The sequence below is a fragment of the Ovis canadensis genome, chromosome 3 (assembly GCF_042477335.2).
Source record: "Ovis canadensis isolate MfBH-ARS-UI-01 breed Bighorn chromosome 3, ARS-UI_OviCan_v2, whole genome shotgun sequence".
NCBI lineage: Eukaryota > Metazoa > Chordata > Mammalia > Artiodactyla > Bovidae > Ovis > Ovis canadensis.
Window position 1 is genome coordinate 113241674 of NC_091247.1, and position 14805 is coordinate 113256478.

General features: G+C 42.0%; 1 protein-coding gene across 2 annotated transcripts in view; it reads left to right on the top strand.

The window, feature by feature from the left end:
• The window catches only part of LGR5 (leucine rich repeat containing G protein-coupled receptor 5), a 133055-nt gene that overhangs the window by 65007 nt on the left and 53243 nt on the right, over positions 1 to 14805 (top strand). The window contains exon 3 of one of the 2 annotated variants that reach the window (XM_069584006.1): positions 11278 to 11349. The exons of the other annotated variant lie outside the window; for it this stretch is intronic. Coding sequence (XP_069440107.1) covers positions 11278 to 11349 — 72 coding nt within the window. The remainder of the gene's footprint in view (positions 1 to 11277; positions 11350 to 14805) is intronic. 2 annotated transcript variants of the gene reach the window in all.

The window sequence follows — 14805 nt, forward strand, 5'->3', positions numbered from 1 at the left end:
TATGACCAACCTAGATAGCATATTCAAAAGCAGAGACATTACTTTGTTGACTAAGGTCCATCTAGTCAAGGCTATGGTTTTTCCTGTGGTCATGTATGGATGTGAGAGTTGGACTGTGAAGAAACCTGAGCGCCGAAGAATTGATGCGTTTGAACTGTGGTATTGGAGAAGACTCTTGAGGGTCCCTTGGACTGCAAGGAGATCCAACCAGTCCATTCTGAAGGAGATCAACCCTGGGATTTCTTTGGAAGGAATGATGTTAAAGCTGAAGCTCCAGTACTTTGGACACCTCAGGCAAAGGGTTGACTCATTGGAAAAGACTCTGATGCTGGGAGAGATTGGGGGCAGGAGGAGAAGGGGACGACCGAGGATGAGATGGCTGGATGGCATCACAGACTCGATGGATGTGAGTCTGAGTGAACTCCGGGAAATGGTGATGGACAGGGAGGCCTGGTGTGCTGTGATTCATGGGGTCGCAAAGAGTAGGACACAACTGAGCGACTGAACTGAACTGAACTGAACTGAAAATATAGCTAATGAAAAAAAAAGCGAGCGCTGCTTCGTTGAATCTCTTTTTTTGTCTAGCATTATTTTATTCTCTTCCAAATGTCTATTCATATAGATGGGTATAGACATTTAGGTATCTGTCCACGTGTAAATATATATGTGTGTGTATGTATGTAGACCATTGTTATGGTAATTAGGACAATGTTCCCTTCCCATATTAGGGAAGTTTTCACCTATAATGTCTTCAAATATTTTGGGGGGGGCTCTTTCTCTTTCTGTTCTTCTGGGGCCCCTATAATTTGAAGATTAGTGCATCTAATGTCCCAGAGGCCTCTGAGACTGTCCTCAGTTCTTTTCATTCTTTTGTTTTTATTCTACTTCTTGGCAGTTATTTCCACCATTCTGTCTTCCAGCTCACTCATTTGATCCTCTGCCTCGGTTATTCTGCTATTATTGATTCCTTCTAGTGTATTTTTAACTTCAATTATTGTATTGTTCCCCATTGGGTGTTCTTTAGTTCTCGGGCACTGTTCTTAAAGTGCCCTACCTCTCTGCTTCCTTTTCTTTTTTTCCTTAGCCTTCCTTTCTCCTCCACCCACAATGCCTGTGAAATATAGACATTGCCTAGATTTCTGCGCTTATTTGTGTTGCCTCCGTTGTCTGTTTTCTTCATTCATTCAACATGTATTTATTGAGCCAATGGGAACCTAAGAATGCATATGGTTTGCTACATTTCATGTAGTCGACAAGTCCTCACCCAGGGGAGCTTACAATCTAGAGGGGGAGATAGAGGATAAGCCAGGAAACAAGCACATAGGACACTTGCTGACTGTGACAGGAGAGATAAAGAACACAAACATGGTCAATTAAGTAGAAATAAATAACAAGGGATGACGAAGAAGGAAAGTGTCTCAAAGAAAGTGACGTCTAAACTGAGATCAGGAGGGTTCAGGTGAGTCAGTGGTCTGAGGACCTACGATAGAATGCTTCTAGTAGGAGAATAGCGTGAACAGAGGCCCTGAGGTAGGAAAGACTGTGACGTGTTCGTGGATCTGAAAGATCAGTGTGGCCAGAACAGAAGGAGACGGAGGGGAGGTGACAGGGGATGAGGTTGAGGAGGAAGACAGAGGCCAGATCATGCAGGACCGATCAGGCTGTGTATAGAATTCAAATAAGAGCAATGGGAAGCCTGTGAAGGATTGTATGCAGAGAGGGTTTGAGATTAATAACAGTTTCTCTGATTTCTGTATGCAAAATACATTGAGGAATTACAGAAACAGAGAAGCCTGTTAGAAGGCTGAAAACTCATTTGGAGACACCTGCAGTTGTCTGAGAAAGAAACTCAAGATTTGGACTACCTCCCTTATGTAGATGAGGCCCAAATCCATGCTTCTAGTTCAGATCTCTTTTGTCTTTGAGTGGTTCTCAAAGTGTGGTCCCCATACCAGCAGCACTGGCACCACATGTGAGCTTGTGAGGAATGCAAACCCCAACCTCTGTGCCCCACCCCAACCTAGAGAACCGGACACTCTGAGCTCAGGACCTTGTGCCCCACCCCAGCCTAGAGAACCGGAAACTCTGAGCTCAGGACCTTGCCTTTAACAGGCTCACTGGGTGATTCTGAAGCATGATGAAGTTTAAGCACTGCTACCCTAGGCCAGTGGTGACGTCAGAATTGCCTGCAGTGCTGGTGAGAACACACATCGCTGGGCCCCACCACAGTGTCTTCAGTGAAGGGGAAGATGTCAAGAATTTGCATTTATACCAAATTCCCAGGTGATACTGATACTGTGAATCTAGGGACCACACTTTGAGAATCCTCCACTTCCCAAGTGACACCTCCACCTATCCCACCAATACCTTAAAACTCAGCAAATGTAGAACCAGATTCATTCATGCACACATCACCCTCCAAACCAGCTCTTTTTCTGCCTTTCCTTCTCGCCATCAGCATTCTTATCATCCAAAGTTGTGATCAGTGTCTATCACTGCTCTGGCACCTGTCCTTCTTTCTCACCTCCTGTATCAGTCAGTCTCCAAGTCCTAAAGCGCTTAATGCCACGTTGTCTTTCTCATTTGTTCACTCTGTTTCGTCGCCACCTACTTTAGGTTCTTACTGTCTCCCTGGATTACTGTTCAGATTGGTAACTAATCACCCCTCCTGGCTCTCCCAATAATCAACAAGTGAATCATGTCTCCCAGGATGGAGACCATGAAGGTCTCTAGGTGATCTTATCAATCTAAAACTGTGAGGACTATTTCAGAGTTTCTCACGTTGCATAGACATTAGAAACACCCAGAGCGTTTTTAAAACTACTGATTACCAGGGCATTGTCCCACAGATTAATGGGTCTCAATGGAGACACTGACATCAGTTTTTTAAAGCTGTCTTGGGAGCTAAGACCCACTGGGATATGCTGAAGCTTTTCAACAAAGGAAGAGTCAGGCACTCATCACTGGATGTAGGGACTGAAACGAGGTCTTAAGGTGAGAAATAACTCTGAGTAAGGTTATAACATTAGGTACTAGGAGACTGGTGAGGCACTGTCAGTGGAATGGGGAATTCAAAGGGAAAAACTGATACTCTGGAGGCGAGAGGTTGCCTGGTCTGGGTATATAAGTGCAAGGTACTTGCAGAGCATCCCCATGGAAATGTCACTAACGAAGCTGGAGTGTGAGTCTGGAGCATGCTGAGTCTGTTTCAGAGATGACTGGAGAGTTGTTTATAAAGAAGTGATCATGGAAGGTGCTGGGGCAGATGAGGACCTTGAGAGAGAGGGTAGAGGCTTTGCTTCCCAGTCTGGGTCTCCACCCATATTAAAATAATCCAGGTTGCTTCTTAAAATGCAGATTTCTGAGCCATTTTCCTTCAGAAACGCTGATTCACTAAACCTGAGTTAGATCCTGGGGATCTGAAAATTTGATGACTCCTAAGACAATGAGAGTTGGACTGTGAAGAAGGCTAAGCGCTGAAGAATTGATGCTTTTGAACTGTGGTGTTGGAGAAGACTCTTGAGAGTCCCTTGGACTGCAAGGAGATCCAACTAGTCCATTCTAAAGGAAATCAGCCCTGGGATTTCTTTGGAAGGAATGATGCTAAAGCTGAAACTCCAGTACTTTGGCCACCTCATGCGAAGAGTTGACTCATTGGAAAAGACTCTGATGCTGGGAGGGATTGGGGGCAGGAGGAGAAGGGAACGACAGAGGATGAGATGGCTGGATGGCATCACTGACTCGATGGACGTGAGTCTGAGTGAACTCCAGGAGTTGGTGATGGACAGGCAGGGCTGGCGTGCTGCAATTCATGGGGTCACAGAGAGTCGGACACGACTGAGCAACTGAACTGAACTGAACTGAACTGAAGGCAATGGCCAACTGTGAGTGCTACTGTTGTTGCTGTCATTCAGTCACTAAGTGGTGTCTCACTCTTTGCAATTCCATGTAATGCAGCAGGAAAAAGACAAGGTGCAAGGACAGAAACTTGAAGAACTTCTATGTTTGGAGGATGAGCATTAAAAGAGTAGCTAACAGAGAGAAAGACAAATATGATATTGCATCATTTACTTGTGTAATCTTTAAAAAGTGATGCAAATAGACTTATATGCAAAATAGAAATAGACTCACAGACACAGAAGGCAAACTTATGGTCACCATAGGGAAGAAGGGGAGAAGGGGATAAAAATTAGGAGTCTGGGATTATAAGAGATACATACTACCATATATAAAAATAGATAAACAACAAGGTCTTACTGTATAGCACAGGGAACTATAGTTCATATTTTATAATAATCTAGAAGGGAAAAAAACTGAAAAGACTACATATATACACATATGCATGCATGCTATGTTGCTTCAGTCGTGTCTGACTCTTTGTGACCCTATGGACCATAGCCCACCAGGTTCTTCTGTCCATAGGATTCTCCAGGCAAGAATACTAGAGTGGGTTGCCATATCCTTCTCCAGGGTATCTTCTAGACCCATGGACCGAACCCCAGTCTCTCATACCTCCTACATTGGCAGGCAGGTTCTTAGGTTCTTTACCCCTAGTGCCACCTGGGAAGCATATATATATATGAGAGTTCCAGAAAAACATCTATTTCTGCCTTACTGACTATGCCAAAGCCTTTGACTGTGTGGATCACAATAAACTGTGGAAAATTCTGAAAGAGATGAGAATACCAGACCACCTGACCTGCCTCTTGAGAAATCTGTATGCAGGTCAGGAAGCAACAGTTAGAACTGGACATGGAACAACAGACTGGTTCCAAATAGGAAAAGGAGTACATCAAGGCTGTATATTGTCACCCTGCTTATTTAACTTCTATGCAGAGTACATCATGAGAAACGCTGGGCTGGAAGAAACACAAGCTGGAATCAAGATTGCCAAGAGAAATATCAATAACCTCAGATATGCAGATGACACCACCCTTATGGCAGAAAGTGAAGAGGAACTAAAAAGCCTCTTGATGAAAGTGAAAGAGGAGAGTGAAAAAGTTGGCTTAAAGCTCAGCGTTCAGAAAACGAAGATCATGGCATCCGATCCCATCACTTCATGGGAAATAGATGGGGAAACAGTGGAAACAGTCTCAGACTTTATTTTGGGGGGCTCCAAAATCACTGCAGATGGTGACTGCAGCCATGAAATTAAAAGACGCTTACTCCTTGGAAGGGACATTATGACCAACCTAGATAGTATATTAAAAAGCAGAGATATTACTTTGCCAACAAAGGTCCGTCTAGTCAAGGCTATGGTTTTTCCTGTGGTCATGTATGGATGTGAGAGTTGGACTGTGAAGAAAGCTGAGCCCCAAAGAATTGATGCTTTTGAACTGTGGTGTTGGAGAAGACTCTTGTGAATTCCTTGGACTGCAAGGAGATCCAACCAATCCATCCTAAAGGAGACCAGTCCTGGGTGTTTATTGGAAGGAATGATGCTGAAGCTGAAACTCCAGTACTTGTGGCCACCTCATGCGAAGAGTTGACTCATTGGAAAAGACCCTGATGCTGTGAGAGATTGGGGGCAGGAGGAGAAGGGGACGGCAGAGGGTGAGATGACTGGATGGCATCACCGACTCGATGCACATGAGTTTGGGTGAACTCTGGGAGTTGGTGATGGACAGGGAGGCCTGGCGTGCTGCAGTTCATGGGGTCGCAAAGAGTCGAACATGACTAAGTGACTGACCTGAACTGAACTGAACTAATACATATATATCTATATACACATATATATATACACACACACATATATATATACATACATATATTTGTATATAGGTATATATATGTATATATATATGTATATATGTGTGTATCATATATACATCATATATGTATGTATATATACATCATATATATACATCATATATGTGTGTGTGTGTGTGTATGTATATATATATATGTATATATAGGAGAAGGAAATGGCAACCCACTCTAATATTCTTGCCTGGAGAATCCCATTGACAGAGGAGCCTGGCAGGCTACAGTCCATGGGGTTGCGAGAGTCGGACACGACAGCAACTAAACCACCACAAATATATATACACACACACACACACACACACGTGTAACTGAATCACTTTGCTGGACACCTTAAATTAACACAACACTGTAAATCAACTATACTTCAATTTAAAAGAAAGAGGGGTTTGCAAGAAGAGAGGGAAACAACCAGTCATAGTGAGAGCAGAAAGCGTGCAGACTGGGGTCCAGAGGGCAACGGGAGAGCTTTGAGTGAGAAGCGGTGGACGCCAGTTTTCCGCGGCCAGTGCCTCAGGTGACGCGCCCGTCGTGTCCTTGCGCTTCTCTTGTTTTAGACTGGTTGCTCCTGGTTAACCCAAGCTCCAGACCAACCTACTTTGAACCAAAGTCATGTTTAAAACCTCAAATGTCAGAGCCAAAATGCAATGGTTGAGCCAAGTTGTGTGAACTTTTCTATGTAAGAATGAGCAAATAACCTCTCATAGCCTCAGTTACCTTGTAAAATGGGAATAATCTTATCACCTGTTTAATGTGATGTTTAATAATTAACACAATGTATATAACACGCTTTCCATTGTGCCTAGAACTCATAAATGGTTTTACAAAAGGTCTGTACTGTTTGTGTGCCCTCAAGGACTGTATGTGGCATATAAAAGTGCTCAAATACAGTGCTGAGTCCAAATCTGATGCATGATGAAGAAGGAATATTCTTCAGCTATTTTTGATCTGGTAATGTAATGGCTAGCCAGCCATCTTGCAATAGTTATACCAGACCTGAAGCAACTCTAGCACTGTAGCCAACTGTCTTTGGAAACAAGATCAAATGATCAATCCATCAGTAAATTATTGATTCAGCTCCCTGCTCTAGACAGGCGATAAGATTATTGACCTTAAGAGTCAAGTCAGGTAGACTACATAAATGAATCTTTATAGATAGTGTTGTACAGAATATAACCTACAGGGAAGTTGGCTGAGGTAATTAAGGAATACTTCACAGAGTTGAAATCTGAGCTTCAGTGGACAGAGGAGCCTGGCAGGCTACAGTCCACGGGGTTGCAAAGAGTCAGCACACACACACACATACTCTGGGGGCTTGCCAGATGGTGCTAGTGGTAAAGACACACTGCAGGAGACACAATCTGGAGACACAATGCAGGAGACACAAAAGATGCAGTTTCAGTCCCTGGGTTGGGAAGATCCCCTGGAGAAGGAAATGGCAATTCACTCCAGTATTTTTGCCTGGGTAATTCCAAGGACAGAGAAGTCTGGTGGGCCTGGGGTCGCAAAGAATTGGACATAACTGAACACACACCATGCTCTGGCTAAAGAAACTATAGGGTCATATACCTACAAATGGATATCCCTGTTGACCTGAAGAGTCCATGTATCAGGCCAGTGGCCTCAGCCCTTAAACCTTGAAATCTGATTTTTTTAATCTCATGTAATAATGAAAACTGGAGCTTCCCAGCTGGTGCAGCGGTAAAGAATCTGCCTACCGTGCACAAGACCCAGAAGACACAGGATCGAGCCCTGGGTCTGGAAGATGCCTTGGAGGAAAAAATGGAAACCCACTCCAGCATTCTCACCTGGAAAATCCCAAGCACAGAGGAGCCTGGTGGGCTACAGTCCACGGGGTCACAAACAGTCAGACACAACGGAGCACACACAATAATGAAAACAAAATGGACCGTTCATCAATGCGTAGTTAACGAAGGGGTGATTTGTGCCTGGATTTGACCAATTCGATATGCTTAATTTATTGGGGGAGAGGTTTTTTAAGTGGCAATTTCTTGAGGCATGTTAAGATACTTTTTTCTCCAATGGGAAGAAAAGCAGTTGGTAGATTGTCATAATCCTTGTATTCAAGTTTTCTGAGTAGCTTCAGCAAATGTTACCACAGATGAATGCCAGAGGGTTAAATTCTACGTATCTGGGCCTTTCTTTTTTCTGGGGAGGGGGGCGGAGAATGGCATTGAAACATGTATCTGGGCCTTTCAAACTAGCACAGGCGTCTTATAAAAGAAAACTTACTGTGGTGGACTTAGTTACAGCGATGGTGCATTTCTGCCAGCAGAGGCAAGGTTATGAGATTACACTGGACTGGCTTTCATCCGATTTGTGTCTAACTCTTCAGTGACCCAGACTCTTGGCTTCTACATACAGGAACCCAAAGTCATTAACTTTGTTTTAGGATATTTTCTTTCAAGTGGGAATATTTTGACACCTCAGAAATTTTATGTGTAAGTGATAGCTGAACTATAATTATTCAGGTGAATTACAACTCAGAAGAGTGAAAAGAAATTCAGAAATAAGAACAGAGCCACTGAAACTATACTGGAAATCACAAAGAAGGAAAATAGTAAAAACTATTTCCAGAAAACTGGAAATAGGCAGATCTTAAGAATGGGGAAGTGGGGAAGGGGGTGGGTGGGGAGCTATTACCATCAAGCCTGATGTTAGCCCTCACCAAAGTTCTGAAACAAATTAATTCAGCATGTATAGAATGTATGCCTCCTAGATCTCATGTACTTTGTAAAAGTTGGAAAACGAAGCAGTAATTCTTAAAAGCCAAAATGAAATTGCTAAGTAGTCTGAAATGTCTTCTTTTAAATCATAAGGATTGTCATATTCACTTACCTCGGAAAATACTACCCAGCCGAGGGGCCCTATGTTGGACCGTGTTCCCTGCACAGTCATTGTCGTGAGAGCCCCAATCAGAGAGTGGGCTCGGGCACCCCTTCCCTCTCGGTGCTCCCCCAAGTTTGTACACACACCTCTTCCCTCCAGACCAGCAACCAGAGGGGAGAAATCACAGCCCACGTCTGACTGCATTGCTCTTGTCCCGCCCTTTTACAAAATGAAGCTACCAAAAACAAACTTAGATTCTTTCAGGGACTCAAATTACTATATAGGGTCAAAGAAACATACATTCTCAAAACTAGTTTAGTTGGTTGTTACAGCACCCAAACATCTGCTTCAAAACATCTGCTTTAAATAAACATTTGAAGATGGATGTGTCTACTGTAATGTATTGATTTTCCCTTTTTGTGGCAGTTAAGCCAGTGAAACTAACAGTGATAGGATAATGTGAATCTTCTTTATGGAGAAATATCTTTAAGGACAAAAACATTTTTGTATCATATAAAATGATATAAAGGTTTTTTCCTGTTAAGTTGTGTCCTATTATAGAAACAGAGATGAAAGAGACATTTCTATGAAATAATTTTAGAAACAGAGGGAAAAATTAAACCTTCCAACCAAATGGTATATGGGTCTCTATGATTGGAACATAGTTGCCCAAAAATATGTCAGTTCAAATCTTCACAGGAAAGATTTGGTATAGTTCTCACTATTTTTGTATTCATTTATATAAAAAAGATCTCCTATATGTATTTCATTTATATGTATTTCATTTTTAAATTGCTAAAACCATTCCACATGGTAAAGAAATGAGAGGAAGAATGCAATGATTTCTTAAGTTGTGGTTTTTGACAATGAGATATGTCTCCTACCAGCATAGCAAATAGCTAATAGCCTATCATAAATTCATTTGTTTTAAGACAGACTCCCCTGATAACAGAGGTCATTGGTTCCACAGATTAGTTCAGAATGTGGTCTGAGGTTCTGAAAGTCCTTGCCCAGAAAAGAAAAACAATTCATGTGAAGTGAGCTTATGACCGTGTACAGGATAGTTAAGGACATTTTGGCTGAAATAACAGTTCCTGGCTAATTTTAGTCTGATCAGTTAAGCCACATGTGAGCATCAGCCACTCTGAGTCAGTTAACTCAGTAAGCACTCTTTTATAGCACATGCATGCATGCTAAATAGCTCCAGTCATGTCCAGCTGTTTACAATGCTATGGACTGTAGCTTACCAGGCTCCTCAGTCCACGGGATTCTCCAGGCAAGAATACTGGAGTGGGTTGCCTTGTGGGATTCCCCTCCTCCTAGGGATCTTCCTGACCCAGGAATCAAACCCAAGTCTCAAGTCTCTTGCATTGACTGGTGGGTTCTTTACCACAAGCACCACCTGGGGAGGCTCAGTCTTACACAAATCATGTCCTTTGTCCCCAGAGTCTATTCCCCCTTCGAGAGGGTCCCATCAGAAGGACCGTTTTAAAACACAAAGCTGATCGCGTCTGTCCCCTGGTCAGAGTCCCTGCTGTGGCCTCCAGAGCCCTGCATGGTGGGCCCCTGGACTGCCCTCCAGCCTTACCTGCTGTCTCCCTTCCCTTGGTTGTTCCACTCCTGTCACTCTGGCCTTCTGGCAGGTTCCGGACCACGCCAGGCACATTCCCTCCTTGGTGATGTGTACTCCTGTTCCCTTCACATAGGTCCCTGCATGGCTCAGCCCTCTGCTGAAATGCCCTCTCAGCAGAGAGGTCTGCCCAGCCATTGACTGTCTGACCTGTAGTGATGGCCCATCTCCCTGACAACCGCTGCCCATGGTTCCCCCTCTACTCCCTTGTCTAGCTTTTGTATTAAAAAAAATTTTAAGGTGAATTTTTTCAATTTTTATTTTATATTGGGGTATAGTTGACTCACAACATTGCGTAAGTTTCAGGTTACGGCAGTGGGTCAGTTATGCATATACAAATATCTATTCTTCAGATTCTTTCCCCGTATAAGCTATTACAGAATAGTGATAGAGTTCCCTGTGGCAGACGGTAGATCCTTGTGGATTCTTTATTTCATATGGAGTAGTGCTAATTTATTCCTCCCCCCACCTTTACCTTTTGGTAACCATGTTTGTTTTCTATGTCTGTAAGTCTGTTTCTGTTTTGAATAGTATGGAAGTTCCTCAAAAAACTAAAAATAGAGCTACCATATGATCCTGCAATTCCACTTCTGGGTGTATATCCCAAGAAAAACATAATTCAAAAAATACATGCATCCCTATGTTCACAGCAGCAGTATTTCCAATAGCCGAGACATAGAAGCAACCTAACTGTCCACTGACAGACGAATGGATAGAGAGGTGTATACATAGCTTATACATAGTATAGCTTATACATAGTATAATAGTATACATAGTATAGTGTAGCATACACAAAGTATAAGCTATTAGATGATTTATTGTAAAATAGGTAATTTATTATATTTCTTCTTTTGCCTGCTTTTTGATGAGAGATTTACAGAAGTTTTTTGCAAAACATGACGAAACAAGGTTCTCTAGAGTTGCTTTTGGCATTTATGGTCTAAACATAATCGTATTGCATTTTTAACAGCTAAATGAATTCCATAAGAAGAGAACCATACTTACTCTCTATCCTCTCTGCTTGAAACCCACAGACGTCTTGCTGGAAACGCTCTGACATACATTCCCAAGGGAGCATTTGCTGGCCTTTACAGTCTTAAAGTTCTGTAAGTAAACCGAGTATTGTTTGTTATAGTTCTGACTTTAGTGTCAAGTGGATGCTAATTAATTTGTAAGGACTGAGTTCCTCTAATAAACCATTTAGAGCTATGGGATAATTTATCTACATTCTAGTCTGTCTTCATTGGTATCATAGAACCATGTATCTGGCTGGGTTCATGTGTCAAAAAACCTCATTTCTCCTTTTCTTACCTTAATATCAAAAATGTATTTGTCCCTAAATAACCAGCTTATCAGCTCCAACTTGTGAAAGAGTATTTCCCTTTCTTTTTTGTGCTATGAAGTTGGGGTGAGTTTCTTGAGTCATTCTGATTCAAGTGAATAAATTATTATTATGCTTCTAATCCCAAAGAAAGGCAAAGCCAAAGAATGCTCAAACTACCGCACAATTGCACTCATCTTACATGCTAGTAAAGTAATGCTCAAAATTCTCCAAGCCAGGCTTCAGTAATACGTGAACCATGAACTGCCAGATGTTCAAGCTGGTTTTAAAAAGGCAGAGGAACCAGAGATCAAATTGCCAGCATCTGCTGGATCATCAAAAAAGCAAGAGAGTTCCAGAAAAGCATCTATTTCTGCTTTACTGACTATGCCAAAGCCTTTGAATGTGTGGATCACAATAAACTGTGGAAAATTCTTCAAGAGATGGGAATACCAGACCACCTGACCTGCCTCTTGAGAAACCTATATGCAGGTCAGAAAGCAACAGTTAGAACTGGACATGGAACAACAGACTGGTTCCAAATAGGAAAAGAAGTACCTCAAGGCTGTATATTGTCACCCTGCTTATTTAACTTCTATGCAGAGTACATCATGAGAAACGCTGGACTGGAAGAAGCACAAGCTGGAATCAAGATTGCTGGGAGAATGATCAGCAACCTCAGATATGCAGATGATACCACCCTTATGGCAGAAAGTGAAGAAGAACTAAAGAGCCTCTTGATGAAAGTGAAAGAGGAAAGTGAAAAAGTTGGCTTAAAGCTCAACATTCAGAAAACGAAGATCATGGCATCTGGTCCCATCACGCCATGGGAAATAGATGGGGAAACAGTGGAAACAGTGTCAGACTTATTTTGGGGGGCTCCAAAATCACTGCAAAAATGACTGCAGCCATGAAATTAAAAGACACTTACTCCTTGGGAGGAAAGTTATGACCAACCTAGATAGCATATTCAAAAGCAGAGACATTACTTTGCCAACAAAGGTCTGTCTAGTCAAGGCTATGGTTTTTCCTGTGGTCATGTATGGATGTGAGAGTTGGACTGTGGAGAAAGCTGAGCACTGAAGAATTGATGTGTTTGAACTGTGGTGTTGAAGAAGACTCTTGAGAGTCCCTTGGACTGCAAGGAGATCCAACCAGTCCATTCTGAAGGAGATCAACCCTGGGATTTCTTTGGAAGAAACGATGCTAAAGCTCAAACTCCAGTACTTTGGCCACCTCATGTGAAGAGTTGACTCATTAGAAAAGACTCTGGTGCTGGGAGGGATTGGGGGCAGGAGGAGAAGGGGACGACAGAGGATGAGATGGCTGGATGGCATCACCAACTCTATGGATGTGAGTTTGAGTGAACTCCGGGAGTTGATGATGGACAGGGAGGCCTGGTGTGCTGCGATTCATGGGGTCGCAAAGAGTCGGACACGACTGAGCGGCTGAACTGAACTGAACTGATGCTGACAGAATGAGATTACAGCCTCAAACCATTTGCAGAATTTGTTTCCTTATAATCACTGAATAAAGATCAGCTAAAAAATCAAGTTTATGTTCCACTTGTGAATACATGTAGAAAAATCTAGTAGTAAGGTATAGTAAATGCATAGTAAAAATGAGTAGCTTTTTAATTGAAAAATGTTAATTCACTAAGACTTGTAAGAAATGGGCTTTCTTACTGTCTAATGTCCAACTTCCTAATTTTCTATCAGAAAACTCTTTATTATTGGTACTTTCTTCTTCAAGTACCCATTGTTTAATTTTTCAGTTTATTCTGTGTAGGAAAAAAGGGAACGTTTTAGAGGAAATAGATAACACGAGTTGAAAGCTCTACCAAGAAAGTTTTATTTCAGAGAAAATAAGCTGATTGTATTTCCTTTTTTTTTATTATTTTTTAATTTATTTATTTTAATTGGAGGTTAATTACTTTACAGTATTGTATTGGTTTTGCCATACATCAACATGAATCCGCCACAGGTATACACGTGTTCCCCATCCTGAACCCCTCTCCCTCCTCCCTCCTCCCTCCCCGTACCATCCCTCTGAGTCATCTCAGTGCACCAGCCCCAAGCATCTATTTCCTTTCTTTTAGATAAATGTTATGAATGCTAAAGAAGCATTTGATATATTTCTGGTTAATGGAAACTGCATTTCACTGACCTGAGGGATACACAGGCTATTTTAAAAAGCAATTTTATTTACACTTAATATTTTGTTAAAAGTTAAATTTAAAAGCAGAACTGTTATTTAGTCTTGATCTACTTAGGTGATTGGGTTTGGTCTCCCTACCTTTGAATCATTTTTACTATTATGTAGGAAGATTTTTAAGTCGTCATACAACCAAATCCTTATGTTAATTCATCATAAGGTAAAATTTAGGGCTGTAGCACTGATTCTAATGTGCCTATATTTCCATGAATCCACCAAAATATTTGGAACCATTCAAAATGCATTAGATACATCAAGTTTAGATAAAACAACTAAGATGTTTTTCCTATATTGAGCTAGGTACCACTACGTATTTTGATGACTTTTAAAATTATATTGGAATCAATTATTTTAATCACTTAACAGAATACATATTGGATACACTGAACTAGAGTGTGTGTGGGGGGGGGGGGTGGGTGTGTGTACATGCTCACACACGTATCACTCAAAGTGTCATTGAACAAATTATTGCTGGAAATACAAAGATCAGTAAGTATGGCCATGCCCTCAGAGAGCTTACAATCTCGGGGTAGATTGTGGGATCAAGACAGTGTGACCAAGAGAAACAGGTCGCTCTGGCTCTATGGAACCGCGAGGAAAGGGCTCTATCTAGTTTGATGGTTCAGATTCTATTTCCTCAAAGAGATGTTTCTCCAAAGAGATGACCTGGGCCCCAGACCTTGAAGCACAACTAGGGACTAACCAAGCGCATTAGGTGGCTGATTGAGGAGTAATATGCACAGAGACACAGGCAGGAGGAACCGAGGACAACCAGCCCTAAGCAAGTGGTGCTTGAGCATTCAGGACAAAGTGGAAAGGAAATGAAGAAGAGAAAGGGTCCTGGTCACAGGGATCCTGTATGTCATGTCAGAAAAGCTTGGACAGTATTATGTTCCGAGCAAGATGAGAAGTCAGAAAAGAGATGCAAGCAAAGGACTGACGCTTCCAACTTTGCACTACAGCTGGACCACTGTCAACGTGAGGGTGATTCAAAAGGAGCAAGACCCATACCAGGAATTCTATTCAC